General features: G+C 42.4%; 1 protein-coding gene across 8 annotated transcripts in view; it reads left to right on the top strand.

Moving 5' to 3' along the window:
• Window positions 1–4,043: 4,043 nt before the first annotated feature.
• The window catches only part of LOC311135475 (casein kinase I-like), a 60,079-nt gene continuing 44,840 nt past the window's right edge, over window positions 4,044–19,282 (top strand). For 4 of the 8 annotated variants that reach the window (XM_084169454.1, XM_084169450.1, XM_084169449.1 and 1 more), the window contains exons 1-2: window positions 4,080–4,220; window positions 15,777–16,122. In XM_084169454.1, the coding sequence (XP_084025580.1) occupies window positions 15,945–16,122 (178 nt within the window). In that variant the 5' untranslated portion in view covers window positions 4,080–4,220; window positions 15,777–15,944. Of the gene's footprint in view, window positions 4,221–15,122; window positions 15,341–15,776; window positions 16,123–19,282 lie in introns of all 8 variants that reach the window. The other 4 variants (XM_084169455.1, XM_084169453.1, XM_084169451.1 and 1 more) reach the window with 3 other exon arrangements.

Raw genomic sequence — 19,282 nt, 5'->3', positions numbered from 1 at the left:
AGGCAGTGAGTTGCTGCACAACAACTTTTTCTAAAAATGTTGAGAGGAATGGGAGGCTTTATTACTGCCACTTTTAGTGAGTTTGTTACACATCCAGTGGATAGGGAGCCATTTATTATGTTCAACATAGGAGGACCAAGCACAGAAAGTAGCTCTTTCAGTAGTTTAGTTGGAATAGGGTCCAGTATGCAGCTTGAAGGTTTAGAGGCCATGACTATTTTCATGAATGTGTGAAGAGATATAGGATTAAAAAACTTGAGTGTCTCCATTGATCCTAGGTCCTGGCAGTTTTCCGCAGACTCAGTACAGCCTGATCAACTCTATGAGAAGGAGATGTGTTGCGCTGCATGAGGCAAATGGTAGTCACACCAGATCCACGCCACTACTGTTTTTTAATGGTATCTGTGACCAACAGATGCGTATCTGTATTCCCAGTCATGTGAAATCCATAGATTAGGGCCTAACCATTTATTTAAATTCACTGATTTCCTTATATGAACCGTAACTCAGTAAAATCTTGGAAATTGTTGCATGTTGCGTTTAGATTTTTGTTCAGTATAAAAAGACAAGCTTTGGAGCAGCTGAGGCATAATCAAACAGAGGTGGACAGCAAATGGTGCTGAAAGTAATTAATTTCAACAATTGTCTTCATTTTTTTTCGACTTCACTAACATCAACGTAGGCCTACTTGTTTGACAGACGCAATTATGCTATCCATAGATTTGTCTGGTAAGCCAAATAGTCCAAAACTGTCACCATGCACTCCTTAAATACCTCCATGCCTGGGAAGGGCTTGGTGTGTTTGGTTAAAACCAGGGCTCAAATTGAGTGAGTGTATGCCATACCTTTTGTTAAAGAAAAGGGCAAAAAGGATACCTGTTGTTAGCTTTATATTTTGAAATAAATGAAAAGTATCCAGATAATATAAAGCGTTATAACAATGCTTAACTCTGTGATTCATTATGCTAGAAACAAGCTTTAAAATTCCCACAAAAGACGTGACTCATGCATATGATTCCTCACTATGACATTCTGAAGCTGAGCTGCAGCCTTCAATATTGGAGGAGACAAAAAAATGGACTTTGCTATCCCTATTAATTTAGCTTTTCACTTTCTGAAAAGAGAAGATGTTTAAATCCAGACAGTTTATAGGGAAGCACTTCTGTTGTTGGGTTAAACAACGGACGAGTAGCCAGCAGTTGAAGCTTAAATTGTTCTGCCTCAGTCGAACCTCTGACTGGCTGTAAATGTAACTTTTGAAAGTGCCATGCTAAGATTTATAAGGATGTCTAATATTTAATTATTTGCAAACAGCAACCATTTGGTTGCAAACAAGACACTGGTTTGACATTGGAGAAATATGGTAAGAATGCCTATTTCTCTGTCCATTCTTTCCTGAAACTTTTATTTTCATTATCCACCTTTCTTTTGAGACTTTTTCAGAGGACATTTTCTCTTGATTGCAAGCTGTTTTTCCCCAATCAATGCACAAAGAAATATAAAACTAATTTAATAGAGACATTGGTGATTTTACCAGTGTAATCAATTCGAAAATATTAGGATATGTTATTGACATTGACCTGATTATATAGCCTACTAACCAGATGTGTAAAAAAAGTGTTTAATTTGCCTATGAATTGGGCCACTATTACAGTGGGGAGAACAAGTATTTGATACACTGCAGATTTTGCAGGTTTTCCTACTTACAAAGCATGTAGAGGTCTGTAATTTTTATCATAGGTACACTTCAACTGTGAGAGACGGAATCTAAAACAAAAATCCAGAAAATCACATTGTATGATTTTTAAGTAATTCATTTGCATTTTATTGCATGACATAAGTATTTGATACATCAGAAAAGCAGAACTTAATATTTGGTACAGAAACCATTGTTTGCCATTACAGAGATCATACGTTTCCTGTAGGTCTTGACCAGGTTTGCACACACTGCAGCAGAGATTTTGGCCCACTTCTCCATACAGACCTTCTCCAGATCCTTCAGGTTTCGGGGCTGTCGCTGGGCAATACGGACTTTCAGCTCCCTCCAAAGATTTTCTATTGGGTTCAGGTCTGGAGACTGGCTAGGCCACTCCAGGACCTTGAGATGCTTATTATGGAGCCACTCCTTAGTTGCCCTGGCTGTGTGTTTTGGGTCGTTGTCATGCTGGAAGACCCAGCCACGACACATCTTCAATGCTCTTACTGAGGGAAGGAGGTTGTTGGCCAAGATCTCGCGATACATGGCCCCATCCATCCTCCCCTCAATACGGTGCAGTCGTCCTGTCCCCTTTGCAGAAAAGCATCCCCAAAGAATGATGTTTCCACCTCCATGCTTCACGGTTGGGATGGTGTTCTTGGGGTTGTACTCATCCTTCTTCTTCCTCCAAACACGGCGAGTGGAGTTTAGACCAAAAAGCTATATTTTTGTCTCATCAGACCACATGACTTTCTCCCATTCCTACTCTGGATCATCCAGATGGTCATTGGCAAACTTCAGACGGGCCTGGACATGCGCTGGCTTGAGCAGGGGGACCTTGCGTGCGCTGCAGGATTTTAATCCATGACGGCGTAGTGTGTTACTAATGGTTTTCTTTAAGACTGTGGTCCCAGCTCTCTTCAGGTCATTGACCAGGTCCTGCCGTGTAGTTCTGGGCTGATCCCTCACCTTCCTCATGATCATTGATGCCCCACGAGGCGAGATCTTGCATGGAGCCCCAGACCGAGGGTGATTGACCGTCATCTTGAACTTCTTTCATTTTCTAATAATTGCGCCAACAGTTGTTGCCTTCTCACCAAGCTGCTTGCCTATTGTCCTGTAGCCCATCCCAGCCTTGTGCACGTCTACAATTTTATCCCTGATGTCCTTACACAGCTCTCTGGTCTTGGCCATTGTGGAGAGGTTGGAGTCTGTTTGATTGAGTGTGTGGACAGGTGTCTTTTATACAGGTAATGAGTTCAAACAGGTGCAGTTAATACAGGTAATGAGTGGAGAACAGGAGGGCTTCTTAAAGAAAAACTAACAGGTCTGTGAGAGCCGGAATTCTTACTGGTTTGTAGGTGATCAAATACTTATGTCATGCAATAAAATGCAAATGAATTACTTAAAAATCATACAATGTGATTTTCTGGATTTTTGTTTTAGATTCCGTCTCTCACAGTTGAAGTGTACCTATGATAAAAATTACAGACCTCTACATGCTTTGTAAGTAGGAAAACCTGCGAAATCGGCAGTGTATCAAATACTTGTTCTCCCCACTGTATATTCTGTTCTGCCGACTATTAGCTGAGAAAAAAATTGGCCCAAAGCCAAACCTATAGGGGACCGCTGCTGTACACTAGCCTATTCTTTTTTAGCGAGGGTAGGAGGGGGTGGCCATTTTTTGCCTCGCCTATGAGGCGGCAGAACGTCCAGGGCACATACATTTTTTGGTGCACTTGCGTGGGAGGTCGCATACGGGGAAGAAATTAAATCTACTTCACCCCTGGTTACAACTGGGTTTGAAGCGAAAACCTTCAGGAGGGTAGCTGTCCAGGAACAGGATTGGAGAGCCCTGGGACATTATGAGATTATTATGGATAAAATCATATTTTGTATTTGTCAAATGGCAGTCAAGCATCGATCATCATATCACCAGAATAAGACCTTCGGCATTTATTGGAAAGGAGCATCAAGCTCATACGTGCACTTTCACCACCCTGTGAAGTTCATCCAAATTTACTTAGTCTGTAGCCTAATAAACTACATGGTTTCCCTAATCGTAGTAGGCGGACCACACAACATGTCATCGTGTGACAGACTCCCAAGTTTACTTCGATATGATTGTTATTATAGGCTATCAATAATTGCGCATAAAGGCGTTTCCACCGCCATTTCTCGCATAATTAATTTTACCGATGCAAAAAGATCCCACCATGTCGAACCAACAAATGATTGGTTAGCATTTATAAAATTGTACCAAACCGCCATACAAAAAATCCGCATTTCGGGGGTTTCTTTTCGTAGACAGATTATGGGCGGAGTAAAATCTCTCGCTTCGACTGTTACTCAATGGTTTGGATCAACACTTCCGGAACATTTTCATATCAGTGGAGGCGAACTGAACAGGGTTCTGGGAGGCATAGCTTGACATAACCTTAGCCAAATTGACATCGCGTCCTAGTTTCTGGCGTAATTGTCACTACACAAACGGAAAATAAATGCATCCAGGATCACATTGAAAGTAAGTTTTTATTTCCACAAACCTCGCAAGCTAACATTGAGTAATAGCTAATGCTAATCCATTAACGTAAGCTAACCGCTGCATTTTCTGAACGCCGCCGGCTAGGCTAGGTTTAGCTTGGTAGCAGCTAGCTAGCTAACAACTTGCTGGCCTGAACTGAACTGAAGACACTGTCTGGAGAATTAGCTACCTTTAGCCAGCTAGCTAACGAACTACCTAGACAAGAACATTTTGACCACACAAGGAATGCATCTTGGTTTCACTGTTTTGTTTATGTGTGGTGCAGACAGTGCATGGAATTGGGAGTGGTTAGTGTTTGTTGCCAGTCAAGTGCGAGTTTCCGTCATTAGTTAGCTAGCTATCTAGTTTATGGGCTAATAGCTAACATTAGTGATTCGTTTTATTTGATCTAATAAGTAAAACGGGGAGTCGCTAGTTTATCATAAGTAACGTTAGTTAATGTAAGCTAGCTACAGTAACTAGTTAGATCCAGTATCTGGCTCTTTACTCAAAACCTTGTCAGAATCCAAACTAGCCAGGTGTCTGAGTTGAGCATTTCAGCTAAGCAATATTCGTCTTTCCAGCTAACGAATCCAACCCTTCCTGATGTAGCTTGCAACCTACGTTAGCTAACTGGCTATTCTATCTAGATCATATTAACGTTATGGTCCTTGATCCTGTCCAGGAAGTTAGGGGTCCAAGCAGTTGAGGCTCGTCATAAAATGTACAATAACTTTTCAATGGCTTGTCCAGGTGGCCTAACCACATCCTCCTCCAAGATGGCAAACTTACCATAGAGGCTTGTCCAGGTGTCCTAGCCATAGTATCCTTCAATATGGAACGTTTATAATAGAGGCTGTCTCGGGAAATAACTTTTCAAGTCAGAATGTTGTAAAAATAATAATCCTAGTTTAATCTGCTCTGCTGGTTCGTTGATGTGTGGATCCTGTTCGGGTTGGAATTCAAGACAATGTTCACAGGAAAATATTAGGCTATAAAGAGTTGATGATCTATGGAACACAGGACTCCCTTGAAAACAGTGGCTGAATTGTTACTGAGTGGGCTATCCTGGCTAAATAAAATGAAATTATGAAATGAGCCGAAAAAAGTAAGTCCCATCGCCTGCAGTACCTGCGGTGTTTTACAGGGACCACCTGCCAGCAGTCTTTCCCATTTCAACATGTAGAATTGTGGACGGCCGTCGTCAATAGTGTCACACCCTTCAGCGTGCCAATCCAAAAACGAAACTAAAGCTTGGGCAATATGTTCCAATGAGTCTAAAATATGCAGACAATCCAGTCCTACCCGATCAGATCGAATCTCCAGCAGCATAGCTAACTAGCTTGCACTGGAGGTCGATCCGATGGTCCATTCAAAGCATGGAACTTTTTATTTTCTAACAACCTTTAATTGACGATTCTCGACTTGGAAGGCACTGGTGTCTTATAAATGCCTATTTCCAGTTGCAGGTGGATACAAAAAGTGGATTTAATATTTTTCGGAATATTCTCTGGTTATCAGAGTTCCACCAACAACTGGAAACAGACATTTATAAGACACCGGTTGCCTTCCAAATCGAGAATGTAGAAAGTATCGGCAAGTAGGCTAAAGGTTGGTTGAAAATAAATGTACCGTGCTTTGAATGTACCATCTGATCTACCTTCAGTACACGGCACGCTAATTAACTATGCTGCTGGAGGTTCGAACTGATCGGCTAATCAGAGACCATCGGTGGCAGTCCTGTATCTTTCTGTAGCTTTGAAGAGATTATTTAACATTGGCAGTTTTTTTACTATTAGCCTAGGCCTGTGGCCAGGTTGTTATATCCAGACAAAATGACTGCTGCCTATATTTAAATTAACTCTTGTGGATTTCCCATAAACTTTCTGCCTGTGTGTTTCCAGGGCATTAAACTCAGCGAGCAGGTGTTCATTTTTTGTTTTTCTTCACTGCATGTTCTTGACTCCATGATAACACAGTGCTGTCCATGTTACATCGGTGTGTAGAGGGGTTTATTGTAGCTGAAATGTTGTTCGAAACGCTCTTTGTAAGCCATAATGCTCTTTAGGCCTAACCTATATTCCAGAGCATACAGTAAGGTTTAAAATGACACCAAAACTTGCACTACAGTGAGGGAAAAAAGTATTTGATCCCATGCTGATTTTTTTACATTTACATTTTACATTTACGTCATTTAGCAGACGCTCTTATCCAGAGTGACTTACAAATTGGTGCATTCACCTTATAGCCAGTGGGATAACCACTTTACAATGTTTGTTTTTTTTTTTGGGGGGGGGGGGGGGGTGTAGAAGGATTACTTTATCCTATCCCAGGTATTCCTTCCGTTTGCCCACTGACGAAGACATGATCAGTCTATAATTCTAATGGTAGGTTTATTTGAACAGTGAGAGACAGAATAACAACAAAAAAATCCAGAAAAATGCATGTCAAAAATGTTATGAATTGATTTTCATTTTAATGAGGGAAATAAGTATTTGACCCCTCTGTAAAACATGATTTAGTACTTGGTGGCAAAACCCTTGTTGGCAATCAGAGGTCAGACGTTTCTTGTAGTTGGCCACCAGGTTTGCACACATCTCAGGAGGGATTTTGTCCCACTCCTCTTTGCAGATCTTCTCCAAGTCATTAAGGTTTCGAGGCTGAAGTTTGGCAACTCGAACCTTCAGCTCCCTCCACAGATTTTCTATGGGATTAAGGTGTGGAGACTGGCTAAGCCACTCCAGGACCTTAATGTGCTTCTTCTTGAGCCACTCCTTTATTGCCTTGGCCGTGTGTTTTGGGTCATTGTCATGCTGGAATACCCATCCACGACCCATTTTCAATGCCCTGGCTGAGGGAAGGAGGTTCTCACCCAAGATTTGACGGTACATGGCCCCGTCCATCGTCCCTTTGATGCAGTGAAGTTGTCCTGTCCCCGTAGCAGAAAAACACCCCCAAAGCATAATGTTTCCACCTCCATGTTTGACGGTGGGGATGGTGTTCTTGGGGTCATAGGCAGCATTCCTCCTCCTCCAAACACGGCGAGTTAAGTTGATGGCAAAGAGCTCGATTTTGGTCTCATCTGACCACAACACTTCATCACCCAGTTCTCCTCTGAATCATTCAGATGTTCATTTGCAAACATCAGACGGGCCTGTATATGTGCTTTCTTGAGCAGGGGGACCTTGCGGGCGCTGCAGGATTTCAGTCCTTCACGGTGTAGTGTGTTACCAATTGTTTTCTTGGTGACTATGGTCCCAGCTGCCTTGAGATCATTGACAAGATCCTCCCGTGTAGTTCTGGGCTGATTCCTCACCATTCTCATGATCATTGCAACTCCACGAGGTGAGATCTTGCATGGAGCCCCAGGCCGAGGGAGATTGACAGTTATTTTGTGTTTCTTCCACTTCCAACTGTTGCCACCTTCTCACCAAGCTGCTTGGCGATGGTCTTGTAGCCCATTCCAGCCTTGTGTAGGTCTACAATCTTGTCCCTGACATCCTTGGAGAGCTCTTTGGCCTTGGCCATGGTGTAGAGTTTGGAATCTGATTGATTGATTGCTTCTGTGGACAGGTGTCTTTTATACAGGTAACAAGATGAGATTCGGAGCACTCCCTTTAAGAGTGTGCTCCTAATCTCAGCTCGTTACCTGTATAAAAGACACCTGGGAGCTAGAAATCTTTCTGATTGAGAGGGGTCAAATACTTATTTCCCTCATTTAAAATGCAAATGAATTTATAACGTTGCGTTTTTCTGGATTTTTTTGTCATTCTGTCTCTCACTGTTCAAATAAACCTACCATTAAAATTATAGACTGATCATGTCTTTGTCAGTGGGCAAACGTACAAAATCAGCAGGGGATCAAATACTTTTTTCCCTCACTGTATACCATCAGATACTGTGTAAAATGAGGCCCGTGAAGGCCCAAATTGAACAGGACATTTCCATCTGTTAAAGGTATGAATTACCTGTTTTTATTTTGTATTTATTCATTTGTCATAGTTTGAGCTGTCCGTTGTGTAACATGTTTGGCAACATAAGAACTTCACTCCATGACTGTGTGACATTGTTTCATTTGATTAAACACCGCTAATGGGAAAGAGAATACACAGTTCGCTATACAAAATAAAGTTATTAGCTATTCAGGCAGAGAGATAATGCATTTCAAACACACACCAAACAATGACCAGTGTTCTAAGCAGTGTAGTGGCTGTGTCACCCCTGTCATTCCACACACTATAGAGTACCACAGTATGATTCAAAATACCCATAAAACCTAGCAGTCAAACAGGGAAATGATTCCAATCGTTTTTCCACCATTCATGTTTCCCATAGGGGATTTTGGAAACACTTAAAATAAGGGCTGTGTTTTGTGTAGGCTTACCCTGGCATGATGTTTTGATAACTGTGTAAATCTATCTTGGACAAGGTGACTTCTATCAATATATTTGCCTGTATTTACCCGCAAAAATATGAAACGCTAATTAGCTGCTAATCTGGCTATCATAAAGGACTACAAATGCCATGATGATCTGGACGAGACTGCCGAATCGAGGCAAAGGTAAGAATTTCTGGATTAACTATCTAATATTAGCTAAATGAAGTAATGAATAAATTGGCTACATCTCATGAAATTGACAATTCTGTAAACTGTCTTGTGCAAGTTTTAAATTGACAATACCTTTTCGCAAAGGTGTCTGCTAGAGATGACGTGCAGGATCTTGCAGGGATTTGTAGTCTTGCATGATGTCTACGTTAATGCCAATGATAATTTTTGAATCTGAGAGTAAATAAGTTGAATACATTGATAAAAGTCACCATGTCCGAGAGAGATTAACATGGTTATGAAAATGTCACGCCAGGGTAAGCCTACACAAAACACAGCCCTTATTTTAAGTGTTTGTAAAATCCCATATGGGAAAAATAAATGTTGATTGGAACCATTTCCCTGTTTGACCTCTAAGTTTTATGGGTATTATGACACCTACACTGTGGGGCTCTATAGCAGGCTTAGCCATGAAGTGGGCGAGGTGCACAGAGCTGGACTTTGCATAACAGGAGCTCTGCAGAGCCGCTACAAAAATGAAGAGAGGAGGAGGGAGCGTTCCACGAGTTCTGAAGTGGGAATATGTGAGGGTGGTGTGACTGAGTCACCACAGGCGAGAGACACACACACATTCTCTATTGAAACACCAGCCTTTATTGTCCAAGGCATGTAAAAGACCTGCCCCTGTACCTTTTTAATTAGTCCTGCCTTGAGAAATCATTGGGCTGTAACTGGATTGAAGTGTATAATCCCCCCCATCCCCAATCCACAGCCCTGTCACTCCAAAGAACTAGTAAGGCATCAGTGAACCTGAAAAATAGCAATGAAATCCTAGAATGTCTAGAATTAGTGCACACGGAACATGACCACTCTGAAAACAATCCTTAAAGAAATAGGCCAGTCGAACATGCTATAGGTCTACATTTTTTATTCCTGATAATTTCCTCTAGTATTAGACTGTGTTTCTGGCACTGCCTTTTTGCTAAAGTTTTCCTCCACATTACCGGCATTTCTTGTAGTGTAAATGGCCTGAATGGTCTTAAGTGTAGTAAACTGGAAGGAGAGGAGATATAATTGCATCTTGTTCATCTCATGTGTTTAACGGTATGAATCCGCCACCCCTCCCCCAGTTGACTGGTCAATCCCAACTCAAACTTTTACAGGTTTCAATTATTGATGAATTCCCTCTATGCCGAGTGCCTTTGTGTCTGATATTACGTCCATTCTCTGTGACCCCAGGTCTGATTGGATGCTGCACGTCAAGGGTTATTTGCACTGGTTTGATCGATGTGCCTGGCTAACTCGTTTCCATCAATACTCTTCATGGACAATGGAGGGAAAATGCTTTGCTGGGCGGTCACTGTCAGATGCAATCCGAGCACGCGGATTGGTTTAGCTTGAGAAGGGTCTCTAAGCCAGCCTTGTAACAAACTATGGCCCTAGTGAAACAGTCAAAGGTTTGTAGGTCTTGCATCTAGGGTGCAGGAAGCACAGAAAACTATCTGTCTTTTGATAGCCATCTCACAGCGTCTGCTTTTTTCTTCTCGATCACTTCTCCTCTGCGAATAGAAACTCTTTGATTCAAGCGCAGGATATCTCTCATAGGAAGCCGGCCTAATTTGTGAGATCCCATGCCACTCAGCTGAATAACAAAACCATATTGTGGAGTACATTGACAGATCCCTATACTCCAGCACCAAGGCCCTCTCCTGCCATTGTCAGAGGGAAATGGAGCAGACAATTGTGGGAAATGAAGGGGGATCTGAAGACATTGACTTTCTTCCATTACTTTCTTTCATGAATTATTAACCAAGTGCTTAATGTTTTCTGCACGTTGGTGAGACCTGTCCTGCTATGTTTCATTTGGGTCTAGTTGTGGCAAACAACATATACAGTGGGGAAAAAAAGTATTTAGTCAGCCACCAATTGTGCAAGTTCTCCCACTTAAAAAGATGAGAGAGGCCTGTAATTTTCATCATAGGTACACGTCAACTATGACAGACAAATGAAAATGAGAAAAAAAAATCCAGAAAATCACATTGTTGGATTTTTAATGAATTTATTTGCAAATTATGGTGGAAAATAAGTATTTGGTCAATAACAAAAGTTTCTCAATACTTTGTTATATACCCTTTGTTGGCAATGACACAGGTCAAACGTTTTCTGTAAGTCTTCACAAGGTTTTCACACACACTTGCTGGTATTTTGGCCCATTCCTCCATGCAGATCTCCTCTAGAGCAGTGACGTTTTGGGGCTGTCGCTGGGCAACACAGACTTTCAACTCCCTCCAAAGACTTTCTATGGGGTTGAGATCTGGAGACTGGCTAGGCCACTCCAGGACCTTGAAATGCTTCTTACGAAGCCACTCCTTCGTTGCCTGGGTGGTGTGTTTGGGATCATTGTCATGCTGAAAGACCCAGCCACGTTTCATCTTCAATGCCCTTGCTGATGGAAGGAGGTTTTCACTCAAAATCTCACGATACATGGCCCCATTCATTCTTTCCTTTACACGGATCAGTCGTCCTGGTCCCTTTGCAGAAAAACAGCCCCAAAGCATGATGTTTCCACCCCCATGCTTCACAGTAGGTATGTGTTCTTTGGATGCAACTCAGCATTCTTTGTCCTCCAAACACGACGAGTTGAGTTTTTACCAAAAAGTTCTATTTTGGTTTCATCTGACCATATGACATTCTCCCAATCCTCTTCTGGATCATCCAAATGCACTCTAGCAAACTTCAGACGGGCCTGGACATGTACTGGCTTAAGCAGGGGGACACGTCTGGCACTGCAGGATTTGAGTCCCTGGCGGCGTAGTGTGTTACTGATGGTAGGCTTTGTTACTTTGGTCCCAGCTCTCTGCAGGTCATTCACTAGGTCTCCCCGTGTGGTTCTGGGATTTTTGCTCACCGTTCTTGTGATCATTTTGACCCCACGGGGTGAGATCTTGCGTGGAGCCCCAGATGGAGGGAGATTATCAGTGGTCTTGTATGTCTTCCATTTCCTAATAATTGCTCCCACAGTTGATTTCTTCAAACCAAGCTGCTTACCTATTGCAGATTCAGTCTTCCCAGCCTGGTGCAGGTCTACAATTTTGTTTCTGGTGTCCTTTGACAGCTCTTTGGTCTTGGCCATAGTGGAGTTTGGAGTGTGACTGTTTGAGGTTGTGGACAGGTGTCTTTTATACTGATAACAAGTTCAAACAGGTGCCATTAATACAGGTAACGAGTGGAGGACAGAGGAGCCTCTTAAAGAAGAAGTTACAGGTCTGTGAGAGCCAGAAATCTTGCTTGTTTGTAGGTGACCAAATACTTATTTTCCACCATAATTTGCAAATAAATTCATTAAAAATCCTACAATGTGATTTTCTGGAATTCAATTTGTCTGTCATAGTTGACGTGTACCTATGATGAAAATTACAGGCCTCTCTCATCTTTTTAAGTGGGAGAACTTGCACAATTGGTGGCTGACTAAATACTTTTTTTCCCCCACTGTACCATCATGATTACTGAGGCTAGGTCAATTCCCCAAAATGTGTGATGTAGGCTAATTCATTAATGTATGGGAAATAATTTATTAACCTAGTATGTAGGCCTATCCACTATAATGGCTGTAGACAATAACCTAAACTCTCACTGTAGGTAGTACAGTATATAGGTAGCCTACATAGGCATATTAGTTACAAATATGCTTTATTTTCTAAAAGGTCACATTTGAATAATGTTTCAGTGACTATCTTCATGGCAGTAATACCCTCCACATTAGTGCCAAGGTCCTGTAAGTTTGCCTCCACAGACCAAAAAAACACAGGGTCTGTGTCACTTTGACAAGGTCACTAGTGGATATATTTAGAACACAGTTCCTGGTTTGTAGTTGTAGCTTGTGTTGTCAAGGTGCACGATCTACAGTTGAATGTTAAGGCTAATGTTGACAGCATAATTAATAGGATTCCTTTAATATGTGCAGTTTGAAACTTTGCACTTATCTCTGGACAAACAAGACTTAAATGGAAAACGAATAGGAACAGGAAACACAAAAATGTCAAGGCCCTGATTCGTAACAAATGTGAGGTTTTCACCTTAAAAATATTTACACTCTTCAGATGTGCACCTTTTGGCTGTGTTGTAATTGGCAATGACCACTGTTCTTAATCGTGTTGCTGTTGCACAGTACCTCACCTCCCTGTCACTTATGGCCAGTGTGTTACTGACATACCAATTTCACTGCTGCTAAATCAGTTTAGGTTTAATCATTGAATTTCTAAGGGAGAATCCCCAGGGACAGGTAGCTATTCATAAGGCCTGCTCTGCTGTGTTTGTGGTTCCCTGTGTTGCCATACACCAACAGAGTCCCAAGCCACAGCCTTTGCATTGAATAGGGAGGTTAAGGGGACTGGCGACTAATGCTGCCACATCTCTCTCATTCCTCTTCGTGACCTTGGCAGGTGGACTTTGAAAATTCTCTCGCCTATCTGCACTGCCTCTGTACTTCTGAGGTGGAATAAGATCAATTAAGCAAATACTAGCTTGGAGGTTGTTCCCGTAATAGCCACTACCAGCAATCTCCTGGGGGGGGGGCTGATAAAGTAGCCCCTGCTTGTAATCTGAGATTTATGGGACGTCATATCGCGTCTTTTCTGCAGAGACTGTTTGTGTTTGGGTGGCCTGATTTTGAATTTGGTGATATTTGTCTTGCGAATTACACCATTCATCTTGAGATGGCAGTCAAACCTGTTGTGAAGACAGTTGAGACTGGGAGTCATGAAATATTTATGGAGCAACTGCTTGAAATGAGGAAAAATGACATTTTAAAATATTATATCACAGATTTGCTAAATAAAGTGTTCGACTTTTGTGTGTGCAGAAAACATAGGATAATAATATGCAAACGTAGCCCTAGGATGGGGCTAAGTGTTAGGCCTATGTGAATAACTTGTGAATAGTGCAGAATGGCACACACATCTGAACTGTCCAGCAGGTTTGTCAAACTGGGGATTATCATGGGGTTCTGGGATTTTTTTTTCTGAAAGTATAAATGAAGGACTCCCCGGTAAATATAAATAATATAGTCGAAGTGGTCAGAATATACACTACTGGTCAAAAGTTTTAGAACACCTACTCGTTCAAAGGTTTTTCTTAATTTTTTACTATTTTCTACATTGTAGAATAGAATAATAGTGAAGACATCAAAACTATGAAAAACACATGGAATCATGTAGTAACCAAAAAAGTGTTAAACAAATCAGAATATATTTTATATTTGAGATTCTTCAAAGTAGCCACCCTTTGCCTTGATGACAGCTTTGCACACGCTTGGCATTCTCTCAACTAGCTTCATGAGGTAGTCACCTGGAATGCATTTCAATTAACAGGTGTGCCTTGTTAAAAGTTCATTTGTGGAATTTCTTTCCTTCTTAATGCGTTTGAGCCAATCAGTTGTGTTGTGACAAGGTAGGGGTGGTATACAGAAGATAGCCCTATGTGGTAAAAGACCAAGTCCATATTATGGCAAGAACAGCTCAAATAAGCAAAAAGAAACAACAGTCCATCATTACTTTAAGACATGGTCAGTCAATATGGTCCTCTGTAGCTCAGCTGGTAGAGCACGGCGCTTGTAACGCCAAGGTAGTGGGGTCGAACCCCGGGACCACCCATATACAAAAAAAAAAATGTATGCACGCATGACTGTAAGTCGCTTTGGATAAAAGCGTCTGCTAAATGGCATATTATTATTATTATTATTATATGGAACATTTCAAGAACTTGTCTTCAAGTGCAGTCGCAAAAACCATGAAGCGCTATGATGGAACTGGCTCTCATGAAGACCCAGAGTTACCTCTGCTGCAGAGGATACGTTCATTAGAGTTACCAGCCTCAGAAATTGCAGCCCAAATAAATGCTTCACAGAGTTCAAGTAACACACACATCTCAACATCAACTGTTCAGAGGAGACTGTGTGAATCAGGCCTTCATGGTCAAATTGCTACAAAGAAACCATTACTAAAGGACTCCAATAAGAAGAAGAGACTTGCTTGGGCCAAGAGACACGAGCAATGGACATTTGACCGGTGGAAATTTGTCCTTTGGTCTGGAGTCCAAATTGGCGATTTTTGGTTCCAACCGCCGTGTCTTTGTGAGACGCGGTGTGGGTGAACGGATGATCTCCGCATGTGTATTTCCCACCGTAAAGCATTGAGGAGGTGGTGTTATGGTGTGGGGGTGCTTCGCTGGTGACACTGTCTGTGATTTTATTTAGAATTCAATGCACACTTAACCAGCATGGCTACCACAGCATTCTGCAGCAATACGCCATCCCATCTGGTTTGGGCTTAGTTGGACTATCATTTGTTTTTCAACAGGACAATTACCCAACACACCTCCAGGCTGTGTAAGGGCTATTTGACCAAGAAGGAGCGTGATGGAGTGCTGCATCAGATGACCTGGCCTCCACAATCCCCCGACCTCAACCAAATTGAGATGGTTTGGAATGAGTCAGACTGCAGAGTGAAGGAAAAGCAGCCAACAAGTGCTCCGCGTATGTGGGAACTCCTTCAAGACTGTTGGAAAAGCATTCCAGGTGACGCTGGTTGAGAGAATGCCAAGAGTGTGCAAAACTGTCATAAAGGGTGGCTATTTGAAGAATCTCAAATATTACATTACATTACATTTTGATTTGTTTAACTCTTTTTTTTTTTTGGTTACTACATGATTCCATATGTGTTATTTCATAGTTTTGATGTCTTCACTATTATTCTACAATGTAGAAAATAGTTAAAATAAAGAAAAACCCTTGAATGAGTAGGTGTTCTAAAACTTTTGACCGGTAGTGTGTGTGTGTGTGTGTGTGTGTGTGTGTATATGTATATGTATATATATATTATATTTTTTTGTAGAGTTATTTTATCCTGCAGTGGGGTTGTCATGGGTTCTCAATACCTAGTCACTGCATGGCTCATCTCAGCAGGACACTTAAATTAGACTATTTCTGACATTTCCTTTCCCCTCGTTTCCAGGATACCTGTGAAAGCTCTCGCTTCCCACCCCAATGTCAAGGTCACAGTGACAGGGGCGGGCAGAGGCAGAGCCCGGTGCCCCGGCCCCTTTGCCCAGCTGCAAAGCAGCCCCTGTCAGGTAGCACACCCTCCCATTCCCTCTCCGGTCCTCTGGGGGCACCTTGAGCCATGGAGCACCCAGGGGAGAAAGAGGGTGAGCGACCGGCGCGCAGCAGCAAAGCGGGTCAGGGGCGCAGCGGGCACTCGCGCCCCTCGGGATCAGGCTCCTCCGGAGTGCTCATGGTGGGGCCCAACTTCCGTGTGGGCAAGAAGATCGGCTGTGGTAACTTTGGAGAGCTGAAGCTAGGTAAGAACAGCCTCACCCTGTAAATAATACGCTTGTTTTTTTGTTGTTGGGTGTTTGGAAATGACGATACAGTATATACTGTATGTATGAACATTAGTTTAAAACTGAAAATATTGGGCCTCAACTATGTTCTACTCCTCTTGGAAATATAAAACCTTGTTCATTGATATATTCCTAATGACAGTGCCCTCTTTTCACCCTCACTATCAAATTGTACATGGGGCTTAACTGTGTACACTTTGTTAAACACACTGTTAATCTTGTCATATCTCAACTTGATGAATAAAGTTGGATGCAATGACTGCATCATAAAGAGTTCAGACCCCAGCTACTCTGCAAAGGCTGTAGACACCTGAATTGACACCCAGATTACATTGGCGGCAAATATGTATTTCATTTTCATTATGGATAATAACTTTGAGAGCTGAATGTCTATCCCCCTGCACCTCCTTCTAAGATATCTGGATTGTCTAATGACTATCTACTCCAGGCAGGATAGTGAGGCGCATGAAGCCATATGAAATGACTGAGCTATAGCCAGAAAGCTAATGCTTTACTGTTTGTACTGAAATGGCTCAGTTCTGAAACTGGTTGAGAGACTAAGATTCTCCTCCCCTCTGCTCTGCTGCCGCCCACGTGGAAAATAGTCCGGGAGGGGGTGGGTGAGAGAATGGATTTTCTTTGGTATGCTCCATGCATGCACTGCTGAAGTTCTCTGAGGCCTATTGTTTGCCTTTGGCATTGTCACTCAGCATGAGTGTGGCTGGGTTCCATAGGCTCATCTACTAACTTATGAGGGATTTAAGAATGTCCTTAATTGTCCTGACATTTTAAAAGCTGAACTGCTAGTGATAGAAGTTGAGAGGAGGTAAGCCTACAGGGTGCAAGACATCTTAACATCTTATGTGAATACTGAATGACTTAGGAGGGTTGTTATTCAGTCCTGTGTTCTCTTCTGACTAGATTGAATCAAATGTTACTTTGTTATAGAGCTGGGTGATATAGACATATATCCATATCGTGCTAAATTGCCTGAATTGATGTGATAACGTTAAATAGAACGGTACGTTTTATAACATTAATGTGCACCAGTTATTATTTGTTATGATCCTTTAAACTACTACTAAACTCAGCAAAAAAAAGAAACTTCCCTTTTTCAGGACACTGTCTTTCAAAGATAATTAGTAAAAATCCAAATAACTTCACAGATCTTAATTGTAAAGGGTTTAAACACTGTTTTCCATGCTTGTTCAATGAACCATAAACAATTAATGAACATGCACCTGTGGAGCGGTCGTTAAAACACTAACAGCTTACAGGCGGTAGGCAATTAAGGTCACAGTTATGAAAACTTAGGACACTAAAGAGGCCTTTCTACTGACTCTGAAAAACACCAAAAGAAAGATGCCCAGGGTCCCTGCTCATCTGCGTGAACGTGCCTTAGGCATGCTGCAAGGAGGCATGAGGACTGCAGATGTGGCCAGGGCAATAAATTGCAATGTCCGTACTGTGAGACGCCTAAGACAGCGCTACAGGGAGACAGGACGGACAGCTGATCGTCCTCGCAGTGGCAGACCACGTGTAACAACACCTGCACAGGATCGGTATATCCGAACATCACACCTGCGGGACAGGTACAGGATGGCAACAACAACTGCCCGAGTTACACCAGGAACGCACAATCCCTCCTTCAGTGCTCAGACTGTCCGCAATAGGCTGAGAGAGGCTGGACTGAGGGCTTGTAGGCCTGTTGTAAGGCAGGTCCTCACCAGACATCACCGGCAACAACGTCGCCAATGGGCACAAACCCACCGTCGCTGGACCAGACAGGACTGGCAAAAAGTGCTCTTCGCTGACGAGTCACGGTTTTGTCTCACCAGGGGTAATGGTCGGATTCGCGTTTAACGTAGAAGGAATGAGCGTTACACCGAGGCCTGTACTCTGGAGTGGGATCAATTTTGGAGGTGGAGGGTCCGTCATGGTCTGGGGCGGTGTGTCACAGTATCATCGGACTGAGCTTGTTGTCATTGCAGGCAATCTCAACGCTGTGCGTTACAGGGAAGACATCCTCCTCCCTCATGTGGTACCCTTCCTGCAGGCTCATCCTGACAAGACCCTCCAGCATAACAATGCCACCAGCCATACTGCTCGTTCTGTGCTGCCATGGCCAGCGACAAGCCCGGATCTCAATCCCATTGAGCACGTCTGGGACCTGTTGGATCGGAGGGTGAGGGCTAGGGCCATTCCCCCCAGAAATGTCTGGGATCTTGCAGGTGCCTTGGTGGGAGAGTGGGGTAACATCTCACAGCAAGAACTGGCAAATCTGGTTCAGTCCATGAGGAGGAGATGCACTGCAGTACTTAATGCAGCTGTTAGCCACACCAGATACTGACTGTTACTTTAGATTTTGACCCCCCCTTTGTTCAGGGACACATTATTCAATTTCTGTTAGTCACATGTCTGTGGAACTTGTTCAGTTTATGTCTCAGTTGTTGAATCTTGTTATGTTCATACAAATATTTACACATGTTAAGATTGCTGAAAATAAACGCAGTTGACAGTGAGAGGACGTTTCTTTTTTTGCTGAGTTTAGTAGTTTGATGGTTGTAGCAATCAATTGTCCCATTTAACAATCACCCTTATTAGAAAACTCATTTCAAACTTTGCATTTCTCTAGTATAGGCTACTTATGAACGATATCAGCAAAATTCCTGCGATAAGTGATCGGTATGGTCGGTGTCGATATACATTTTTGGTTTATCGTCCTAACTTTGTTTTGTTAATCAAGGGACCTCATGACAAATCGTTGTAATTTCAACATTGCACAATCTCAATGGTCAAACGTAGAGGATTGTATTTGTTATAAATAGAACATGTCAGAAGGTGTCTTCATTGAGTCTGTGCTAACCAGAAAATAAGCCTCCATGATGTTGACACTAAACCTTGTGCCCACTTTGACATTTTAAGTCTGGAATCTCAAGACATTGATGGTCCATTTCAAAAGGCATAATCGTTTCACTCTATGTAGTATTTTAAGTACAGTACTTGAATTCTACAATGAACCATATTCTCCCACTGCCCTACGTATTCCCCCACACTTATACAAACAACATTGCACTGCTCTGCGCAGGATCATTGCATCAAAACACCAGCCTTGTTC

The sequence above is a fragment of the Coregonus lavaretus genome (assembly GCF_964263955.1).
Source record: "Coregonus lavaretus genome assembly, chromosome: 9".
In the NCBI taxonomy this organism is placed as follows: Eukaryota; Metazoa; Chordata; class Actinopteri; order Salmoniformes; family Salmonidae; genus Coregonus; species Coregonus lavaretus.
Note: the sequence above shows the minus strand (reverse complement) of the source record. Positions and strands in the feature narration are given on the sequence as shown.